This window comes from Canis lupus, chromosome 14 (genome assembly GCF_011100685.1).
Source record: "Canis lupus familiaris isolate Mischka breed German Shepherd chromosome 14, alternate assembly UU_Cfam_GSD_1.0, whole genome shotgun sequence".
Classification (NCBI taxonomy): Eukaryota; Metazoa; Chordata; class Mammalia; order Carnivora; family Canidae; genus Canis; species Canis lupus.
Genome location: NC_049235.1, coordinates 22949362 through 22966507, shown reverse-complemented (window position 1 = coordinate 22966507; position 17146 = coordinate 22949362). Strand labels below are relative to the sequence as shown.

Genomic DNA, 17146 nt, shown 5'->3' with positions numbered 1-17146 from the left:
TTAAGTATTTCCATTTTTAAAAGTAATTATTTATTGAATGTTGCAAATAATGTATTTTTTTCCAAATAATATTTTTATAGTATGCCCCAACCACCATCAAAGGAATTGTGTACACTAGAACAGATTAACATGACACACTATTTGAATCACCCAGTTGCCATGCTCTGCAGATCCTTTTGTACCAGGCCACGAATCCCCCTCATCCATCTGTGGTTTTGCTCCCCATTTTGCACCCTCTCAAGTTTCTTCAAAGTGTGCATATGCTCAACCTGCCATTTTCCATGTTCCAAGCTATGTTCTTGCTCATTTAGCTTCTACTTCCTGGGCTCAGAGTAAAGACTGGGTAGGAGGCCATGCATGTATCTGGTACAAGGTGGGTGCTCTGTTTCAGAGCTCATCAACCACACATGCATGAGAGAACTACTTCCTGAATGTATGGAGACAAATGTGACTGTCCTCATAACAAGCTTCTGGGCACTGACCTCAGCCAATCAGGTCAAGAGCAAAGCTTTTTTAGGTGAAAATTGGAAACTCTCTCATAATTACTGGTAAGGGAGTGCTGTGCTCTTTTCCCCACCAAGTTACAAGATCTAGACTGATCTCTACAACACATAAGGACATCCTCTAGCAAGCAGACACACAGGAGTCATGACCCTATTCTGTGTGCTCAGTCAAGTCTTTGTGCTGTCCTTTTGTGAAAGGACATGAAAGATTCATTATGAGCAAGTGCAACAATATTTTAGCATCAGGATTCAGTTAACTGTCTAGTTGGACTAAAGCTGTAGGAAACCTCCAGATCAGTAGTTGAACCCAGGACCATTCAGGAATCAGGCCTATGTTGTCATTCCTAAGGGGACAGACTATAGAACTCACTGGATTTTTATCCTCTGTTCAAAAAGGGGCAGAAAAGTCTATGATATATTTTTATTTAATTAAATATTGACTGACTCCAAGATGGGAATTCCAATTAGAGCAACAGAATATTCCTAGATTGTAGATTGAAATTCACATACACATTTATACCACATGGTCTATATCAGGGGTCAGCAAACTCTTTCTATAAAGGGCCACAAAATACTTTGCTGGTCATTTGATCTCTGTTGCAATTACTCGGCTCTGCCTTTGAAGGGCAAAAGCAGCCACAGCCAACACTTAAGTGAACAAACATGGCTACATTTAGATAAAACTTGTTTCTAAAAACAGATGAAAGCTTGGGTTTGGCCCATGGGGTTTGCTGATCCTGGTCTTCACTGAGCATTTAAAAGTAAATTACAGATAATAAAGTACACAGTTTGTCTCCTTCTGAGCATGCAGTGCTCCTGGGGCCTTGCCTACGTGTGTGACCTACCACTTTTGCCCCTGTCCTACTCAATCTGTCCCTTGTGAAGTTCTCCTAGATAAGAGTAGACTTAGGTTTCATCTAGCAAGTGGCACTTAGACCCTGAGCTCTCCTTATAATCAATGCATTCCATAGTATATATTGATTATTTACTGCTTACCAGTGGGTGGTTCTTAAGACACAGTTCCTGCCCAAGAGAAGTCCATGGCCTATCAGGAAGATGGATATATACGAGAATTATTAAGAACTTTAACAAAGCTGTAGATGAAGCACAAGAGACGTTGCAATTAATTTCAGAGTAAAAGAAGGCTTTCCAGAAGAAGTGACACTGAGCTGACTTTTAAGAATAAGTGGGAGTTTCTCATGACAAGAGTAAGAGGAAGGGTATTTCCAGCAGAAGGAACGTGTGGCCAAAGGAGGATTCCAAAAGGCAAAGCATCTCAAGACATTAGGAAAAGTTAAGTCTAATTGGAGCCTGTGGTGAGTGTGGCAGGATGGTGAGTGGTACAGCGGGACAGTCAGGACTAATTATACATGCTTCATGTATCAAGTGAAAAAGCTTGAACTTCATGTGCAGGGCAGGCAGCTGGGAGAAAGCAGAGGAGTTTCTAAAGCAAGCATCATATGGTCATGTCTGGTTTGCAGGAGGAATAATTGTGTTGCAGCACAAAGGATAAATCAGAGGACAGGAGACTGAGCTGAACTGTGAGGTCTTGTACTCATCTGGGTGAGAGAGAATGCAGCCCCGAACTAAGGCAGGGAGGTCAGAATGAAAGCACGCATGGATTGGAAGCCATTTCTGGGGTTGAGTGAACAGGATTTAGTGACTGGATGGACTGGAGGTCAGGGAGAGGTTAGCCAGCTGGGTTTCTAACTTGGATTTGGAGTGAACTGAAACACAGTCTGCTGAGATGGAGACTTAGAGGAGGCAGGGTGGGGGTTTTGAAGGAAAATAACGAGCTTGAAAAAAAAAATAATAATGAGCTTGGTTTGCTCCAGGAAAGCAAAGGTGCCTGAGGCACTCTTCAATGCACTTGTGACACAGAATGAGGAACAGTAAGTACCTTTGCCCCTGGTATCATGACACGGGAAGTTAGATGGCCCTGAGAGACAAGCAGTGTGACCACATTATGGCAGGTGAAGCATTCTAGGAGTTGTGGAGGGCAAAGAGTAAGAAAAGTGCATCCCAAATAGTTTGGATTTAGAACACCAAGAGCCACATAGAGGGAAACTTAGCCTCAGCTAGGTCTTCTCCGGTGCCTCTAACAGAGATAGGGAAGCTTGCAATGGACTTGAGCTTCCTGGATGGCCCTCATCTCTAGACCTTCTCACTCTGGCTCTCTTTGCAGAAGCACCAAGGCAAGACTGGATTTTATTTTATTTTTTTAAAATTATTCATGAAAAACACACAAAGAGAGGCAGAGACATAGGCAGAGGGAGAAACAGGCTCCTGTGGGGAAGCTGATGTGGGACTTGATCCCAGGACCCCAAGATCACGACTTGAGACAAAGGCCACCACTGAGCCACCCAGGCATGCCGGCAAGACTGGATTTTAGACAATGAATGTTCCCAATAGATTTTAGTCTGAACAAATATCTGTGCATGTATATTCACAGTTGTGTTTCTCATATGTTTATATAACGTGTACACACACATAAATACAAAAGCATACTTAAGATCCACCTTTATCTAAAACTATAATTACAGTATCCAAACATGTAAAGTTGATCTGTCCAAGCTTTTCAATTCTCTGATTTTCCCCAAGCCTGCCCTAGGCAATACTGTCAAACAAACCATCTCCGAAGTCCTACTTCCCTTACCGTGTGTCTCTCTTTCCTTTCTGTATTGCCTCTACCACTCCTCACAGCATCTAAATCTGGCTTTCCTTCTTCCTCTTCTTTCTATGGAAATCTGTCCTTAGAGAAAAATCTAGTTATTTATACTTCTGTATGAAATCTAAGTCAATGGGTTTCCACCTCTAGGAAGGACTTACATACAAAGTCTTTTATCATATTGTGGAATGAACTTGAGGTACACTAAACATCTGTGCACAGGTATGTTGGGAAATAGAGCAGGCGGATTTCCCAGGTTCTACTAAATTTGTAACTCTTCAGTAACCCCCTACTCTGTTGTTCTTTCAGGCCAGTCTTGGGAAGCTAAACATGTACATCCATTCTACTCTGTTCCTCTCCTGAAATCTCAGGATAATTTACACGTTGTTTGGAATGTGTTAGGTTTTACATTGTTAATAATTATTTATGTATATACCTCAACTCTCCTAATGGACTTAAATACCTTGAGAATGCGATGTGTCTAATTAAATTTTGTGTCCCACTCATGACTTAAAAATATGCTCCATCTTTCACACAGTACATACTCAGTAAATACTTACTGACCAAATGAGTGCTTTACCAAATGTTAGGCTAACAAAGAAATCTAAAACTTCTTTTCAATGAAAGATATCAATTGTATGTTTAAAAAAATCCTTATCTTTTATGGGAGTAAAAATGTTGGCACTCATGTTCCTTTATTCTTTCTGGGTATAGTCAGGTTAAGATTTCCAAGGTATAAATGGGAGTGGGGCAATAAAATTAAGTAAATATCATTTAGTCAGACCAACTGGTTATATTCAGTCCATTAAGCAAATAAGCATATTAATTTCCTGCATGAAATAACTTTTTGTCATTCTAAATGCATTAATAAAGTAATGTCAAAACACAGCTTGTTTATTCACTGGAACTGGTTTCTTGTAACAATATCCTAGTTCTTTTTCCGGTTGAAAGAGTAGAAAAAAAGAAGCCCTGTCTATCCTTTCCATAAAGCTTCTTTTTGTATTATAAAATTTTGTTCCCTGATTGCAGATAACTTAAATAACTGGCAGCAGCGATATGTTCCTCTTAGTGGAAAGGAGGCTGTGGGATTTCTAGGCAGAGTGATTCCACAACAAGCCAGTGAAAGGGAGAGTCAAAGCTAGTCTGGGAAGGGTCCCTGTGGGTAGCTCCACACCAGGTGGAGACATGTGGTGGAGGAAGTGGGAGCTGTGAGTCTTCTCCTGGCCTTCGTTATCATCAGGACATGTAGTCCAATGTGAGAATGCAGGCCCCTCATTTCCATGGAGGAAATATATACCTTATTGATGTAAATGACAGGAAACTAACACAGCAGGCTGACTGCTGGCTGTCCCACCTTCTCATTTAGGGAAATTCTCTCTCTGGTCCCCATGCCACTTCCCTCATTTCTCCCCTCCTGTCATTGTCACACAGCTGCTCCTAGCTCCCCATCTCATTTTCCCCCTTGCTGGCTCTCCCATCTCTTGCCCTCCATTCCCTGCAATATTTATTCATTCTTACTGCACCCCGAGATCTTCTAGAGTAGGCTGCTTCTGAAATGGGCTCCTCCTGGCAATATTTTTAAAAACCAGAACCTGGGTAGGTTCTCACTTGATACCAGAATTGGATGTGTCCCTTCATCCTACAACATGACCCTAGGCTCTATCCTCAATTCTGATGTGACACCTTTTAGTTTCCCACCTGTGCTCTGAGGCCCATCCCCTTCTACCTCTTCCAAAACTCAGACCTTCCTCACTGTTGTACCAGTATTTCCTTTCCTGCCAGTATTTCTGACTCCCTCTCTGTTCTAGCAAATAGGCTTCAGATTTTCCCATCTAAGAAAATCCTCTAACCTCATAGTTCATGTCCACCTTTTATTATCCTATCTCTATCTTTTTATTATAAAATGATTCCACAGGCCAGCCTCAGCTGTCTCTGCCTCTCTGTCAAACACACACACACACACACACACACTCCCCTTCACTTTCCTTCCCTCTCTCTCCTTTCACATTCCTCGCTTCCATTCACTTGGGAACACCTCTGAAGTCAGGCTACTGCCTCCAATATACCACTGAAACTGCTGGAACAATGATGAGTGATGCCCTAATTGCCACATCCTCATTGCCTCATTGCCATCCTCTTACTTATTTTCTCTTTTGCGTAGAATACCATGCCACTCCTTTCTTTGGTTTTGAGAGTCCTCTTTCTCCTTGTTCCCCTTTCAGCCTTGTTAGCATTCTCAATTGTTTTTGGGGTTTCACTTTCTCTGTTTACTCCTTAAATATTAAACTCTTCACTTCTCTAAGATCTGACCTTAGCCTTCTTCTCTTTCTTATGTTAACAACTCTCAAATCTGCCTCCCCAGTCCAGACTTTTCTCCTGGGCCCCAGATTCATATATTTGAATGTCTGTGCAGATCACATCCTGGGTGTTTTGCCGGCATTCAACATGGAATTTGTTCACAATGCAGGTCCTCCAGATTGCCTTCCGTAGGGGTATGGTCCCACCAACCAGCCAGGCATCTGACAAGACACCTGGAATGCATCTGTAGCTCTATTCTTACTTTTTCTTCCCCAATCATTGGTATTGTCTTCTTTGATCTGCACTTCTCATCCCTCTATCCATGCTATCAACTCTTTTCTCCTCTTCCATATCTCTACTCTCTTAGATTGAGTCTCATAATTGTCTATATTAATAAATATATTCTCAAAACTCTTGTCCTATCTCTCTTTTCTACATCCTCTCCAGTTTATTCATTACTTGTTGATAGCATCATTTATTTTTTACTCTTAAAAAATAATATTTCTTCTATATATAATTCCATTTGGCTGAATTACCTTTAAAAAATCTGTGTATAATACAATGGCCTATATTTTAGCTTGGTATTAAGCCTCCATGATGGTACATTAGGAAAAATAACATAAATATTTGAGTATATCTGTATTTCTCCTAATGTCCTATTCAGGTAAAATTTTAGAAGTTGCTTGATCATATTACACTCATTATTAAATGAAATATCCTATCCAAAGGTCATAATCAATGCTTTTAAAACACATGGACTTTTCAAACTTTCAAAAAAACTTGAAACTGAGACATGTGTTACTTTAGGCTCTCCACTGACAGGAAAACTAAGTTGATTTCCTGAAATCAGACCTTGTTATTTGTAAGTGACCTTGACTAAGCCACATATATAGATATGGTCATATTGATCGATATTATAATTTATTTGTTTATAAAATAAAATCAATACTCTCTCATTGTGGTGGTCAAAAAACTCTCAAATTCTTGATAAAACACTGCATAACAACTAATATTAGTATTGCTTAGTGAAGTTCTATATAAGCATCTATATTGCTAATAATAAACTTATTACTTTAGAATATAAGATGCTTCTATCTTATGAAGGAGGAAAAAAATGCATTGCAGACTGATCTAGAAGAAATATTCTGGACCTAGAAGTCAGGAAACTTGGCTTGTATTCTCAGTCCTGAAGCTAAACATTTTATTTCCTTGGCTCTGTAGTATATACGTATGGGGGCGGGGGGTGGCAGGCAGAAGGAGAGGGAATGAGAGAAGCCTAAGCAGGCTCCACACTGAGCACAGAGCCAGATGTGGAACTCCATCTCATGACTGAGGTTATGACTTGAGCCAAAATTAAGAATCAGATGCTTAACAGACTGAGCCACCTAGGTGCCCCAAGTTCAATATTTTTTATTACTTCAGAGATGAGGATGCATCTATTTAATGTGTTTTGGCCTTTTTAAGAAGACTTTTCAAATTTATACTGTATCTCACAGTGAATGACATCTTAGAAATGAAATTTGACAACTGCCTGACATTGGGCGAATCATCTATTTCTTGTGGTTTCTCTTCCCTCATTTGCAAAGTAAGAGATGATTGCTAGGCTCTTCGTCCTTTTTATAAAAATATGTGATTAGAAAGAACAGTCAGAAGCATTTACTGGGCAATGCCAGAGTGGAGAGCTTTATACTAAGGGAGGAGAGGCTTTAGCCAGATTAAAATCCGTAGTCCACCCTCTAGCACAGCTGCAGGCCATCAGGGGAGGCACACAGCTCAAACTTCAGGTGTTCCTGTTAGTCCGCAGCAACCTTAAATGCAAATAAAGAGCATCAGTTTAAATATGTGCTGAGAGACCTGGCAACGAAGTGTTGTCACCTGGAAAGAGTCAATTAAGGTTGGAAGCCTAGAAATGCAGGCACCTTGCGGGCCCTGGCTGTAGAACCAGCTGGCAGGAGCAAATCCCCCGCAGCCAACCTAGAGAAGCTTGGACCTGCAGGCTGGGAAAAGCGAAGGCTGAGCCCGTGGGCTAATGCAGATGATCATTAGCACCCATTCCGAGAAGACGTGCCTCCCAGGTGAAGGCTTGCTGTAATGTATCCAAGATTCTGGGTGCTGGATTCCGAGGAAAATGTTTGGAATTCAGAAACCAAATGACCTTTTGGAACAGTGCAGGCACCTGCTAGTGATCCCCCGGTCAGCTCATACCCTCACATCCCAGGGGCCGCTGGCCATCGGCTTTCTTCTCCTCAAGACCTGCTCCAAGGCTGAAAGAGACTGACAGCGTCCCACCTGCCTGTCCCGCTGCACGGAGCAGCCCTGGACTCCAGATGCTGGCCCCTCACGGGCCTCTACTTCCTCTTCTGTGTCTCTACTGTGGGGAGCCCCTGCTTGGAGCTGGGACCACTCTTCCTCCAAGGCAGGCCCGTGAGCTGATAGGACAGACTAGTGTTCCCATTTGTTCTCTACTTGTGCTCGGATAAAGTTCGGGTGCTTGCCTGTGTCTTCAGTCTGGTCCTCCTCCTCCTCCTCTCTCTCTAGAGGCAGTGACTGAATTTGGTGTGCATTCTGCTGGGAAAGTTTGGAGCTGCTTAATTTCCACTTTTAGAGATAGAAATCACATCAGGGTTTAATCTTATCTTTAAAATGATGACATTAGGGGCATCTGAGTGGCTCGATGGGTTGAGCATCTGCCTTTGGCTCAGGTCATGATCCCCGGGTCCCAGAATCGAATCCCACAGCAAGCTCCCTGCTCCATGGGGACCCAGCCTTTCCCTCTGCCTCCCTCTCTCTCAGCCTTCTGGAATGAAGAAATAAAATCTTTTTTAAAAACTGATGACATTAAAACCTAAAGGAATGGAATAATTAATCCCAAATCCTTTCTCTCCTTCTCTCTCCCTGTAACTCATTCTGAATTTATCCAATGCTACTATTTGCTGTTCTGTGCTATAAAGATTTTTAAAAAGAAAACAAAAAGGAAAGAAAAAAGGGGAGGGAGAAAAAGGAATGAGATGAAGATGAAGAAAACCGTGGCATGGTTTAATTTATCTTATCAGGGAGGTGATGGTTACACGTGTGAAATGGAAAATGATAGAAAATAGTGTTGGGCTAGGGGCTAGCTTCTGTATGGTCAGGGCCAAGTAGAGGAGCAGTAGGAGCTACTGTGTAACAACTGGAAGGGGAGCGCTGGTGCTGACTGGGTTATTGGGTGAGGTTTTGCTGCCGGGACCAACTTTCCAACAGAAAACAAAGAGCAAATAATGTTTAAGAAAGGATATTGTTGTTATATATTGAAATATAGTTATGTAATTCAATGGTATTTTATGGTCACAGTAAAATAAATGGAGCCATAATATATTAAATTCAAAAAACATTAAAAACCAACACTACAAAAAAAAAAAAAAAAAAAATACTACAGCATGTTTTTTTGTTTTTTTAAAAAAATGCATGTAGGAAGAGGATTGAGCTAAAAGTACACCTGAATGTCAACAATGATTATTTCTGGGAGGTGGGATCCCTTGTGATTCTTATTTTCTTCTTGTTGCTTGTCCAGATTTTCTAAATTCCCCTCAATTAATGTTTGCTTTTGTAATAAGAAAACTATGAAAATGGCAAATCATAGTGATTATGCATTTGTTTAAATAATCTGAAATCTCATGGAACCAAAAGATAAAATCACCCTCATTTATGAGAAAAAATTAATTTCACTTATTCTAGAACCTGAGGTAGCAGTAGTAGTCAAAAGCCCCAAATGATGCAGTGACTGAGAAAGAAAACACACACTCCTAAACTTACAAGTGGCAAAGAATAACTTATGAGGCCTTAAGGCTTGAACAAGGTAATGATTTATAGGCCAAGTTAAGTCTTTTAAGAAAACTGCTGTCCAGTGTACTTCTTCAAAGGAATCTTCTAAATTGGCAGATAGGATGTCTGAAGTGTAGCCTAATAGCTGTTGGCTTTTTTATGTTTGATAAACTACTCTTTAGTCAAGCTTTTAACTTATTTTTTTTCCTTAACAAAATATGTGCAGGCAAACACAACAAAACCAAAAAATAGTTATCTTTTTCTTGAAACAGGCATTTCTCAGACTTTACCACTAGCTTATCAAGTGATTTTTGGAAGTTCTTTCATCATTTGGAGCTTTAGATTCCTCTACAGAAAATGAAGTACTCACAAAATTTTCCTTCAGTCTTAAAATTCTTTATCACTTTCCCAATGATAATAACAAAACCTCCCATTCAAATCAATATACATACACACCAGATCATTCTCAAAGAAAGAGGAATGTCAGGTGGCCCACAATTTTACATCCATTTGTCCCAAAAGTTGTGTTTTGGGGCTAGTAAAGAGTCATGATTGCATTTGAATTAAGCACCTTTTATATCAGGCTGTTGACCAAACTAGTCCCAATGGAAATGTTTACTTTGATTTACCTAGTAGTATTTTAATTTTTGTAAAAATATACACACACAAGTAACAGAATTTTTTTATTTTTTTATAATAAATTTATTTTTTATTGGCAGTTCAATTTACCAACATACAGAATAACACCCAGTGCTCATCCCATCAAGTGCCCCCCTCAGTGCCCATCACACATTCACCCCCACCCCCCACCCTCCTCCCCTTCCACCACCCCTAGTTCGTTTCCCAGAGTTAGGAGTCTTTATGTTCTATCTCCCTTTCTGATATTTCCCACACATTTCTTCTCCCTTCCCTTTTACTCCCTTTCACTATTACTTATATTCCCCAAATGAATGAGACCATATAATGTTTGTCCTTCTCCGATTGACTTACTTCACTCAGCATAATACCCTCTAGTTCCATCCACTTCGAAGCAAATGGTGGGTATTTGTCGTTTCTAATGGCTGAGTAATACTCCATTGTATACATAGACCACATCTTCTTTATCCATTCATCTTTCCATGGACACCGAGGCTCCTTCCACAGTTTGGCTATTGTGGCCATTGCTGCTAGAAACATCGGGGTGCAGGTGTCCCGGCGTTTCATTGCATCTGAATCTTTGGGGTAAATCTCCAACAGTGCAATTGCTGCGTCGTAGGGCAGGTCTATTTTTAACTGTTTGAGGAACCTCCCCACACAGTTTTCCAGAGTGGCTGCACCAGGTCACATTCCCACCAACAGTGTAAGAGGGTTCCCTTTTCTCCGCATCCTCTCCAACATTTGTGGTTTCCTGCCTTGTTAATTTTCCCCATTCTCACTGGTGTGAGGTGGTATCTCATCGTGGTTTTGGTTTGTATTTCCCTGATGGCAAGTGATGCAGAGCATTTTCTCATGTGCTTGTTGGCCATGTCTATGTCTTCCTCTGTGAGATTTCTCTTCATGTCTTTGGCCCATTTCATGATTGGATTGTTTGTTTCTTTGGTGTTGAGTTTAATAAGTTCTTGATAGATCTTGGAAACTAGCCCTTTATCTGATACGTCATTTGCAAATCTCTTCTCCCATTCTGTAGGTTGTCTTTGAGTTTTGTTGACTGTATCCTTTGCTGTGCAAAAGCTTCTTATCTTGATGAAGTCCCAATAGTTCATTTTTGCTTTTGTTTCTTTTGCCTTCGTGGAATGTATCTTGCAAGAAGTTACTGTGGCCGAGTTCAAAAAGGGTGTTGCCCTGTGTTCTTCCTCTAGGACTTTGATAGGAATCTTGTCTCACATTTAGATCTTTCATCCATTTTGGGTTTATCTTTGTGTATGGTGAAAGAGAGTGGTCTAGTTTCATTCTTCTGCATGGGGATGTCCAATTTTCCCAGCACCATTTATTGAAGAGACTGTCTTTCTTCCAATGGATAGTCTTTCCTCCTTTATCGAATATTAATTGCCCATAAAGTTCAGGGTCCACTTCTGGGTTCTCTGTTCTGTTCCACTGATCTATGTGTCTGTTTTTGTGCCAGTACCACACTGTCTTGATGACCACAGCTTTGTAGTACAACCTGAAATCTGGCATTGTGATGCCTCCAGATATGGTTTTCTTTTTTAAAATTCCCCTGGCTATTCGGGGTCTTTTCTGATTCCACACAAATCTTAAAATAATTTGTTCTAACTCTCTGAAGAAAGTCCATGGTATTTTGATAGGGATTGCATTAAACATGTATATTGCCCTGGGTAACATTGACATTTTCACAATATTAATTCTGCCAATCCATGAGCATGGAATATTTTTCCATCTCTTTGTGTCTTCCTCAATTTCTTTCAGAAGTGTTCTATAGTTTTGAGGGTATAGATCCTTTACTCTTTGGTAGGTTTATTCCTAGGTATCTTATGCTTTTGGGTGCAATTGTAAATGGGATTGACTCCTTAATTTCTCTTTCTTCAGTCTCATTGTTAGTGTATAGAAATGCCACTGATTTCTGGGCATTGATTTTGTATCCTGCCACGCTACCGAATTGCTGTATGAGTTCTAGCAATCTTGGGGTGGAGACTTTTGGGTTTTCTATGTAGAGTATCATGTCATTGGCGAAGACGGAGAGTTTGACTTCTTCTTTGCCAATTTGAATGCCTTTTATTTCTTTTTGTTGTCTGATTGCTGAGGCTAGGACTTCCAGTACTATGTTGAATAGCAGTGGTGAGAGTGGACATCCCTGTCTTGTTCCTGATCTTAGGGGAAAGGCTCCCAGTGCTTCCCATTGAGAATGATATTTGCTGTGGGCTTTTCGTAGATGGCTTTTAAGATGTTGAAGAATGTTCCCTCTATCCCTACACTCTGAAGAGTTTTGATCAGGAATGGATGCTGTATTTTGTCAAATGCTTTCTCTGCATCTAATGAGAGGATCATATGGTTCTTGGTTTTTCTCTTGCTGATATGATGAATCACATTGATTGTTGTACGAGTGTTGAACCAGCCTCGTGTCCCAGGGATAAATCCTACTTGGTCATGGTGAATAATTTTCTTAATGTACTGTTGGATCTTATTGGCTAGTATCTTGTTGAGAATTTTTGCATCCATGTTCATCAGGGATATTGGTCTGTAATTCTCCTTTATTGGTTGGGTCTTTGTCTGGTTTTGGAATTAAGGTGATGCTGGCCTCATAGAACGAATTTGGAAGTACTCCATCTCTTTCTATCTTTCCAAACAGCTTTAGTAGAATACGTATGGTTTCTTCTTTAAACGTTTGATAGAATTCCCCTGGGAAGCCATCTGGCCCTGGACTCTTGTGTCTTGGGAGGTTTTTGATGACTGCTTCAATTTCCTCCCTGGTTATTGGCCTGTTAAGGTTTTCTATTTCTTCCTGTTCCAGTTTTGGTAGTTTGTGGCTTTCCAGGAATGCGTCCATTTCTTCTAGATTGCCTAATTAATTGGCGTATAGCTGTTCATAATATGTTTTTAAAATCGTTTGTATTTCCTTGGTGTTGGTAGTGATCTCTCCTTTCTCATTCATGATTTTATTAATTTGAGTCTTCTCTCTCTTCTTTTTAATAAGGCTGGCTAATGGTTTATCTATCTTATTAATTTTTTCAAAGAACCAACTCCGAGTAACAGAATTGATTAGCCTTTCCCCGTGTGTGTGTGTGTGTGTGTGTGTGTGCGTGTACAGAATCAAAAACAGTGGAATTACTTAGGCAGCAGAGAAGAGCTAATGGTGACAGCTGGCTCTAGACACAGGAATGATAGGTAAGAAGGCATCAAAAATTACTTGACTTTGTTTGTAGATTTGCCTATTAAATAAAAAAAAAAAAGGAAAAAAGAGGGCCTTGAAAGGATAAATGACCATCCTGTGCCAAGACCAAGATAAATGGTCAATTTAATTTCCTGTAGCTGGGGTCAAGGGGGAAAAAAGTAAAAGAACTTAATTGGTCCCATAAAAGATTGCCCTTGCTCCTGGCAATTGTAGTCAAGAATAACTGATCTGACATTTTTTTTGAAGCAAAATACCTTTTTTTCCTTTCTCATTACATATCATAAATATAGATAAAACATAGAAACTGGAGTCCAGAAAACTTGCTTTTATAATTATATTCCTTTGTTCCTTAGCTAACAAACATTTCTAAAACTTCTTTGAAGCTAAGTATCCTGCAGCACTGGCATTTGCTGGGGTCCAGATATTAGGATGAGATGAAAAGTGATTGCTACTGTTTTTATTTCAGCTGTATTATTGTCCTCTGCCGCCCCCATCCCCAATCTCAAAATCGATTGAGAGTTTGTTGTAGATATTCTGGAATATATTGTTAATTTATCTAGTGTTAAGAAATGGAGAAAAGGCTATTTTAAAAAAGGTCAGAGAAACTAGGTTATTTCTCCCTCCTCATGCCAGTGACTATGAAAAGAATGAAGATTACCCCCTCCTAAGCTCACCACCTTTCATGCCCTGCATGCAGATCTCTCTGGAAGGTCCAGCACATGCCTGGCAGTGGGAACGTCCATAATTTAGGTACTCAGGGATGCATGACATAGAAGAGGGGCATTTCCTGAGTTTTTACTTGAAATAATTATTGGAGAGTTGGAGAGAAGAAGCAATGCTGAATTTTCCCCTAAATGTTCCCCAAAGCAAACTAACTTTTCTGACTTGATTATCACCAGAAACAAAAATGTGGATGTTTTGTGTAGGTCAGTGTCTCTGGAGCTGAGGACAAAGAGAATGAGCCTCCAGAGCCTACCTGGGCTGGCAGCCTGGCCACCAGTCCTTCACCTGAGGCTGCTGCCACCGAGCAGCCAGAAGATGGGACAGAGGGTGTCGAATCCAGAATTCCAAGTCCTGTTTTGAACTTACAGCCAGAAAAGTTGGCGCACAAAGGTAAGAAACACCTGCTAATATGCTGCTGTGTCTATAATGTCAAGGTGCAGAAAGGGGGGGGCTCTAAGCTCTCATTCAGAAAGAATGTGTTTTGACTCTAAATAGGAAACACATTTTATTATATAACAAATTAGAAAATTGTGGAACAAATTTGGTCAATAAATTTTTTTTTAATTCTTGTAACATTTTTTTTTTAATTTAAATGCCTTTAGAGAGGATTGTGTTCCCATTTTATCATAGCCCCTACCATTCCCTGTTGTATTATATGTGGCCTTGACACATATGGACATTTGAATTTCTGACACCCAGACTGTAGAAGAGAAAAAAAGCTAGAACCTAGATTCTTCCACATATTCTCTATGGTTACTATCTATAGAAATTAATCATTATATACATAGTTTCTGAAGAACAGGCCCAGAAACAACATCTTTGACCAAAAGAAGCTCAGAGGTTGGCTTGACAAGTTAGACAATATACATTATTTAGTTTTTAACAGTGGAGATAGTGAAAGTCTACTACTTTCCATTTGATCTAAGGAGTCTTCATAGGAGAGGTGGATTTGGAGGTTAGTTTTGGAAAATAAAGGAATCAAGACATGCTCCATATCTAGGGAGATGAATCTGGGAGATGGAGAGAGGGCTTGTTTTGCAACTAAGGAGTAAAGCTTACGGCATATAAACTGTCTCACAGAACACAAGTCTCAGGCAACAAGTACCTATTTGGTTTTTGTGGCTTTTCTTACCCTGGAATCACATCTCCAGGTAAGGAATACTGATCAAGACACTAAGGAGTACCACAAAATAAAAAGAGGTTTAACGAATGGCTTTATTATTGTAGTTCTCTTTTGTTTTTTTTTTTTTTTTTTTTTTTTTTTTTTTAATTTTTTATGATAGGCACACAGTGAGAGAGAGAGAGGCAGAGACACAGGCAGAGGGAGAAGCAGGCTCCATGCACCGGGAGCCCGACGTGGGATTCGATCCCGGGTCTCCAGGATCGCGCCCCGGGCCAAAGGCAGGCGCTAAACCACTGTGCCACCCAGGGATCCCTGTTTTTTTTTTCTTTATGGTGGAAGTGTTTCTAAAATTTATTCATAAGTAGACATTAAAAGCTCATGTTTTTATTGTCCTGTAGGAACTGCTCTTTTTAAAGATTTTTTTTAATTTAGAGAGAGAGAGAGTGAGCAGGGAGAGGGGCAGAGGGAGAGGGAGAGAATCTTATGTAGACTACACTGAACATGATGAAGCCCAATGTAGGTTTCCATCTTACAACCCTGAAATCATGACCTGTGCTGAAATCAAGAGTCACTTGATTAACTGACTGAGTCACTCGGGCACCCCAAGAACTGCTCTTTTTAAAAGAAAAATGTGATATAAGAAGAGCCCTTTATTTATATATATTTTTGTAACTTAAAAGGATTTTCCTTTTTTAGTAGGCACAATTAATGTGATCACAGTGGTACTTTCCATGAACATATTTGGAAGAAAGGTGTATAGAAGGCTGAGATCATCTTTATTCCAAATGTTAATCTGATTTTAAATCTAGTCCAAAGTAAATGAAGAAATCCTAGTTTTCTCTTGTCAACTAATCTTTGCAAGAGTATTAGTCAATGAAGGTGCTATGCTTTCAGGGGAATATACACTTTTAATGAGATTTCATGAAGATCAAAAACTTTTATGTTTTCAAAGGAGTATCTAATGGTGGAGTTGGTGGTAGTGGAGGAAATATTTCAGGTATTAGGGAACCCTTCTTTAACTTGGTACCTCATTTTCTTGGTGTGCTTGGGTGCATGGAGAATAAACTTCATAAAGCTTTCACTTTTCATCTTTTCAGGGAAAGAAAAACCTATAATGACACATGATCCTTTTCTCACTCTAGATCCTAGATGCTTGGAAGCCCTAAAGCCAGGAAACTGTGGAGAATACGTGGTTCGATGGTATTATGACAAACAGGTCAACTCCTGTGCCCGCTTTTGGTTCAGTGGCTGTAATGGCTCAGGAAATAGATTCAACAGTGAAAAGGAGTGTCAAGAAATCTGTGTTCAAGAATGAGTAAGTGAAATCAACCCCTAATGAATCAAGGCTGAGTATCTATCAGCAAACCTAGAAAGAACCTCTATAATTTCAACATATTCACCCAATACAAATAAAACACCATATCTGAGTATATACTGAGTACCTCATTTATAAACATAATTGAATCTTTATAACCACCCTAGGATATAGATATTAACTATTTTTATTGGCAAAGAAGCTGAGGCTCTGAGGATTTCAGGGACTCTAGAACTAAAAAGTGGCATAACTGGGGGGTTTGAGTCAGGGATGTGTAACCTCAATGGACAGTCTCTAGCCACATCATGGCTTGCAGTGTCATTCTGATCTACATTAATTCTTATTCTCTGCATTACGTTGGATTAAACTCCTGCCCTGGCCAGAGGTCCCCAGCCCCTCAGCCCCTCCCATTGGCCCAGTCCTGAACCCCATTAAAGCCCTGCCTCTAGCAAAAGGGAGGTGGTTGGCAAGGATCTGAGTTTGGCAATTAGAAGGGAAGGGAGCATATCTCTGGATAGCAGGAGGTAAGATGAGAAAGACATTCTGCTTGGGGTAAACCCAGCAAGATGGTGGTTCTGAGAGATGAGAGGCACTGGAATAGAAGTGAGGTGCTGAGGGTAGTTAGATTTTTGCCTTGCTAGTCCTTAAAGAGATTGAGAAACCAATCTGATTGAAAATTACCTAACTCAAATTTATTAACAATTGTCACTCTCCACTCCTCCAACATGTTTGGTAACAAAGGCTTTATTGTGTGTTTAAACTCTATGTTTAAGACAAAACTTGTAACTTAAACCAAGGAATTCTTTCTACCCTTCCTTTAAAATACATAAATGAGACTTTCACTGTTAGGGGGCAGAAAGAGAAGGCATGTGACAGCCAGGCACCCCTT

At 40.1% G+C, this 17146-nt stretch overlaps 1 protein-coding gene and 1 long non-coding RNA gene across 4 annotated transcripts in view; one reads left to right on the top strand and one right to left on the bottom strand.

Annotated features, from left to right (window-relative positions):
- The window catches only part of LOC119866411, a 171297-nt gene that overhangs the window by 128755 nt on the left and 25396 nt on the right, over window positions 1-17146 (bottom strand). The window lies entirely within an intron of this gene.
- Window positions 1-17146, top strand: part of COL28A1 (collagen type XXVIII alpha 1 chain) — a 162129-nt gene that overhangs the window by 144053 nt on the left and 930 nt on the right. For both annotated transcript variants that reach the window (XM_038556895.1, XM_038556896.1), the window contains 2 exons: window positions 14023-14209; window positions 16085-16257. In XM_038556895.1, coding sequence (XP_038412823.1) covers window positions 14023-14209; window positions 16085-16257 — 360 coding nt within the window. The remainder of the gene's footprint in view (window positions 1-14022; window positions 14210-16084; window positions 16258-17146) is intronic.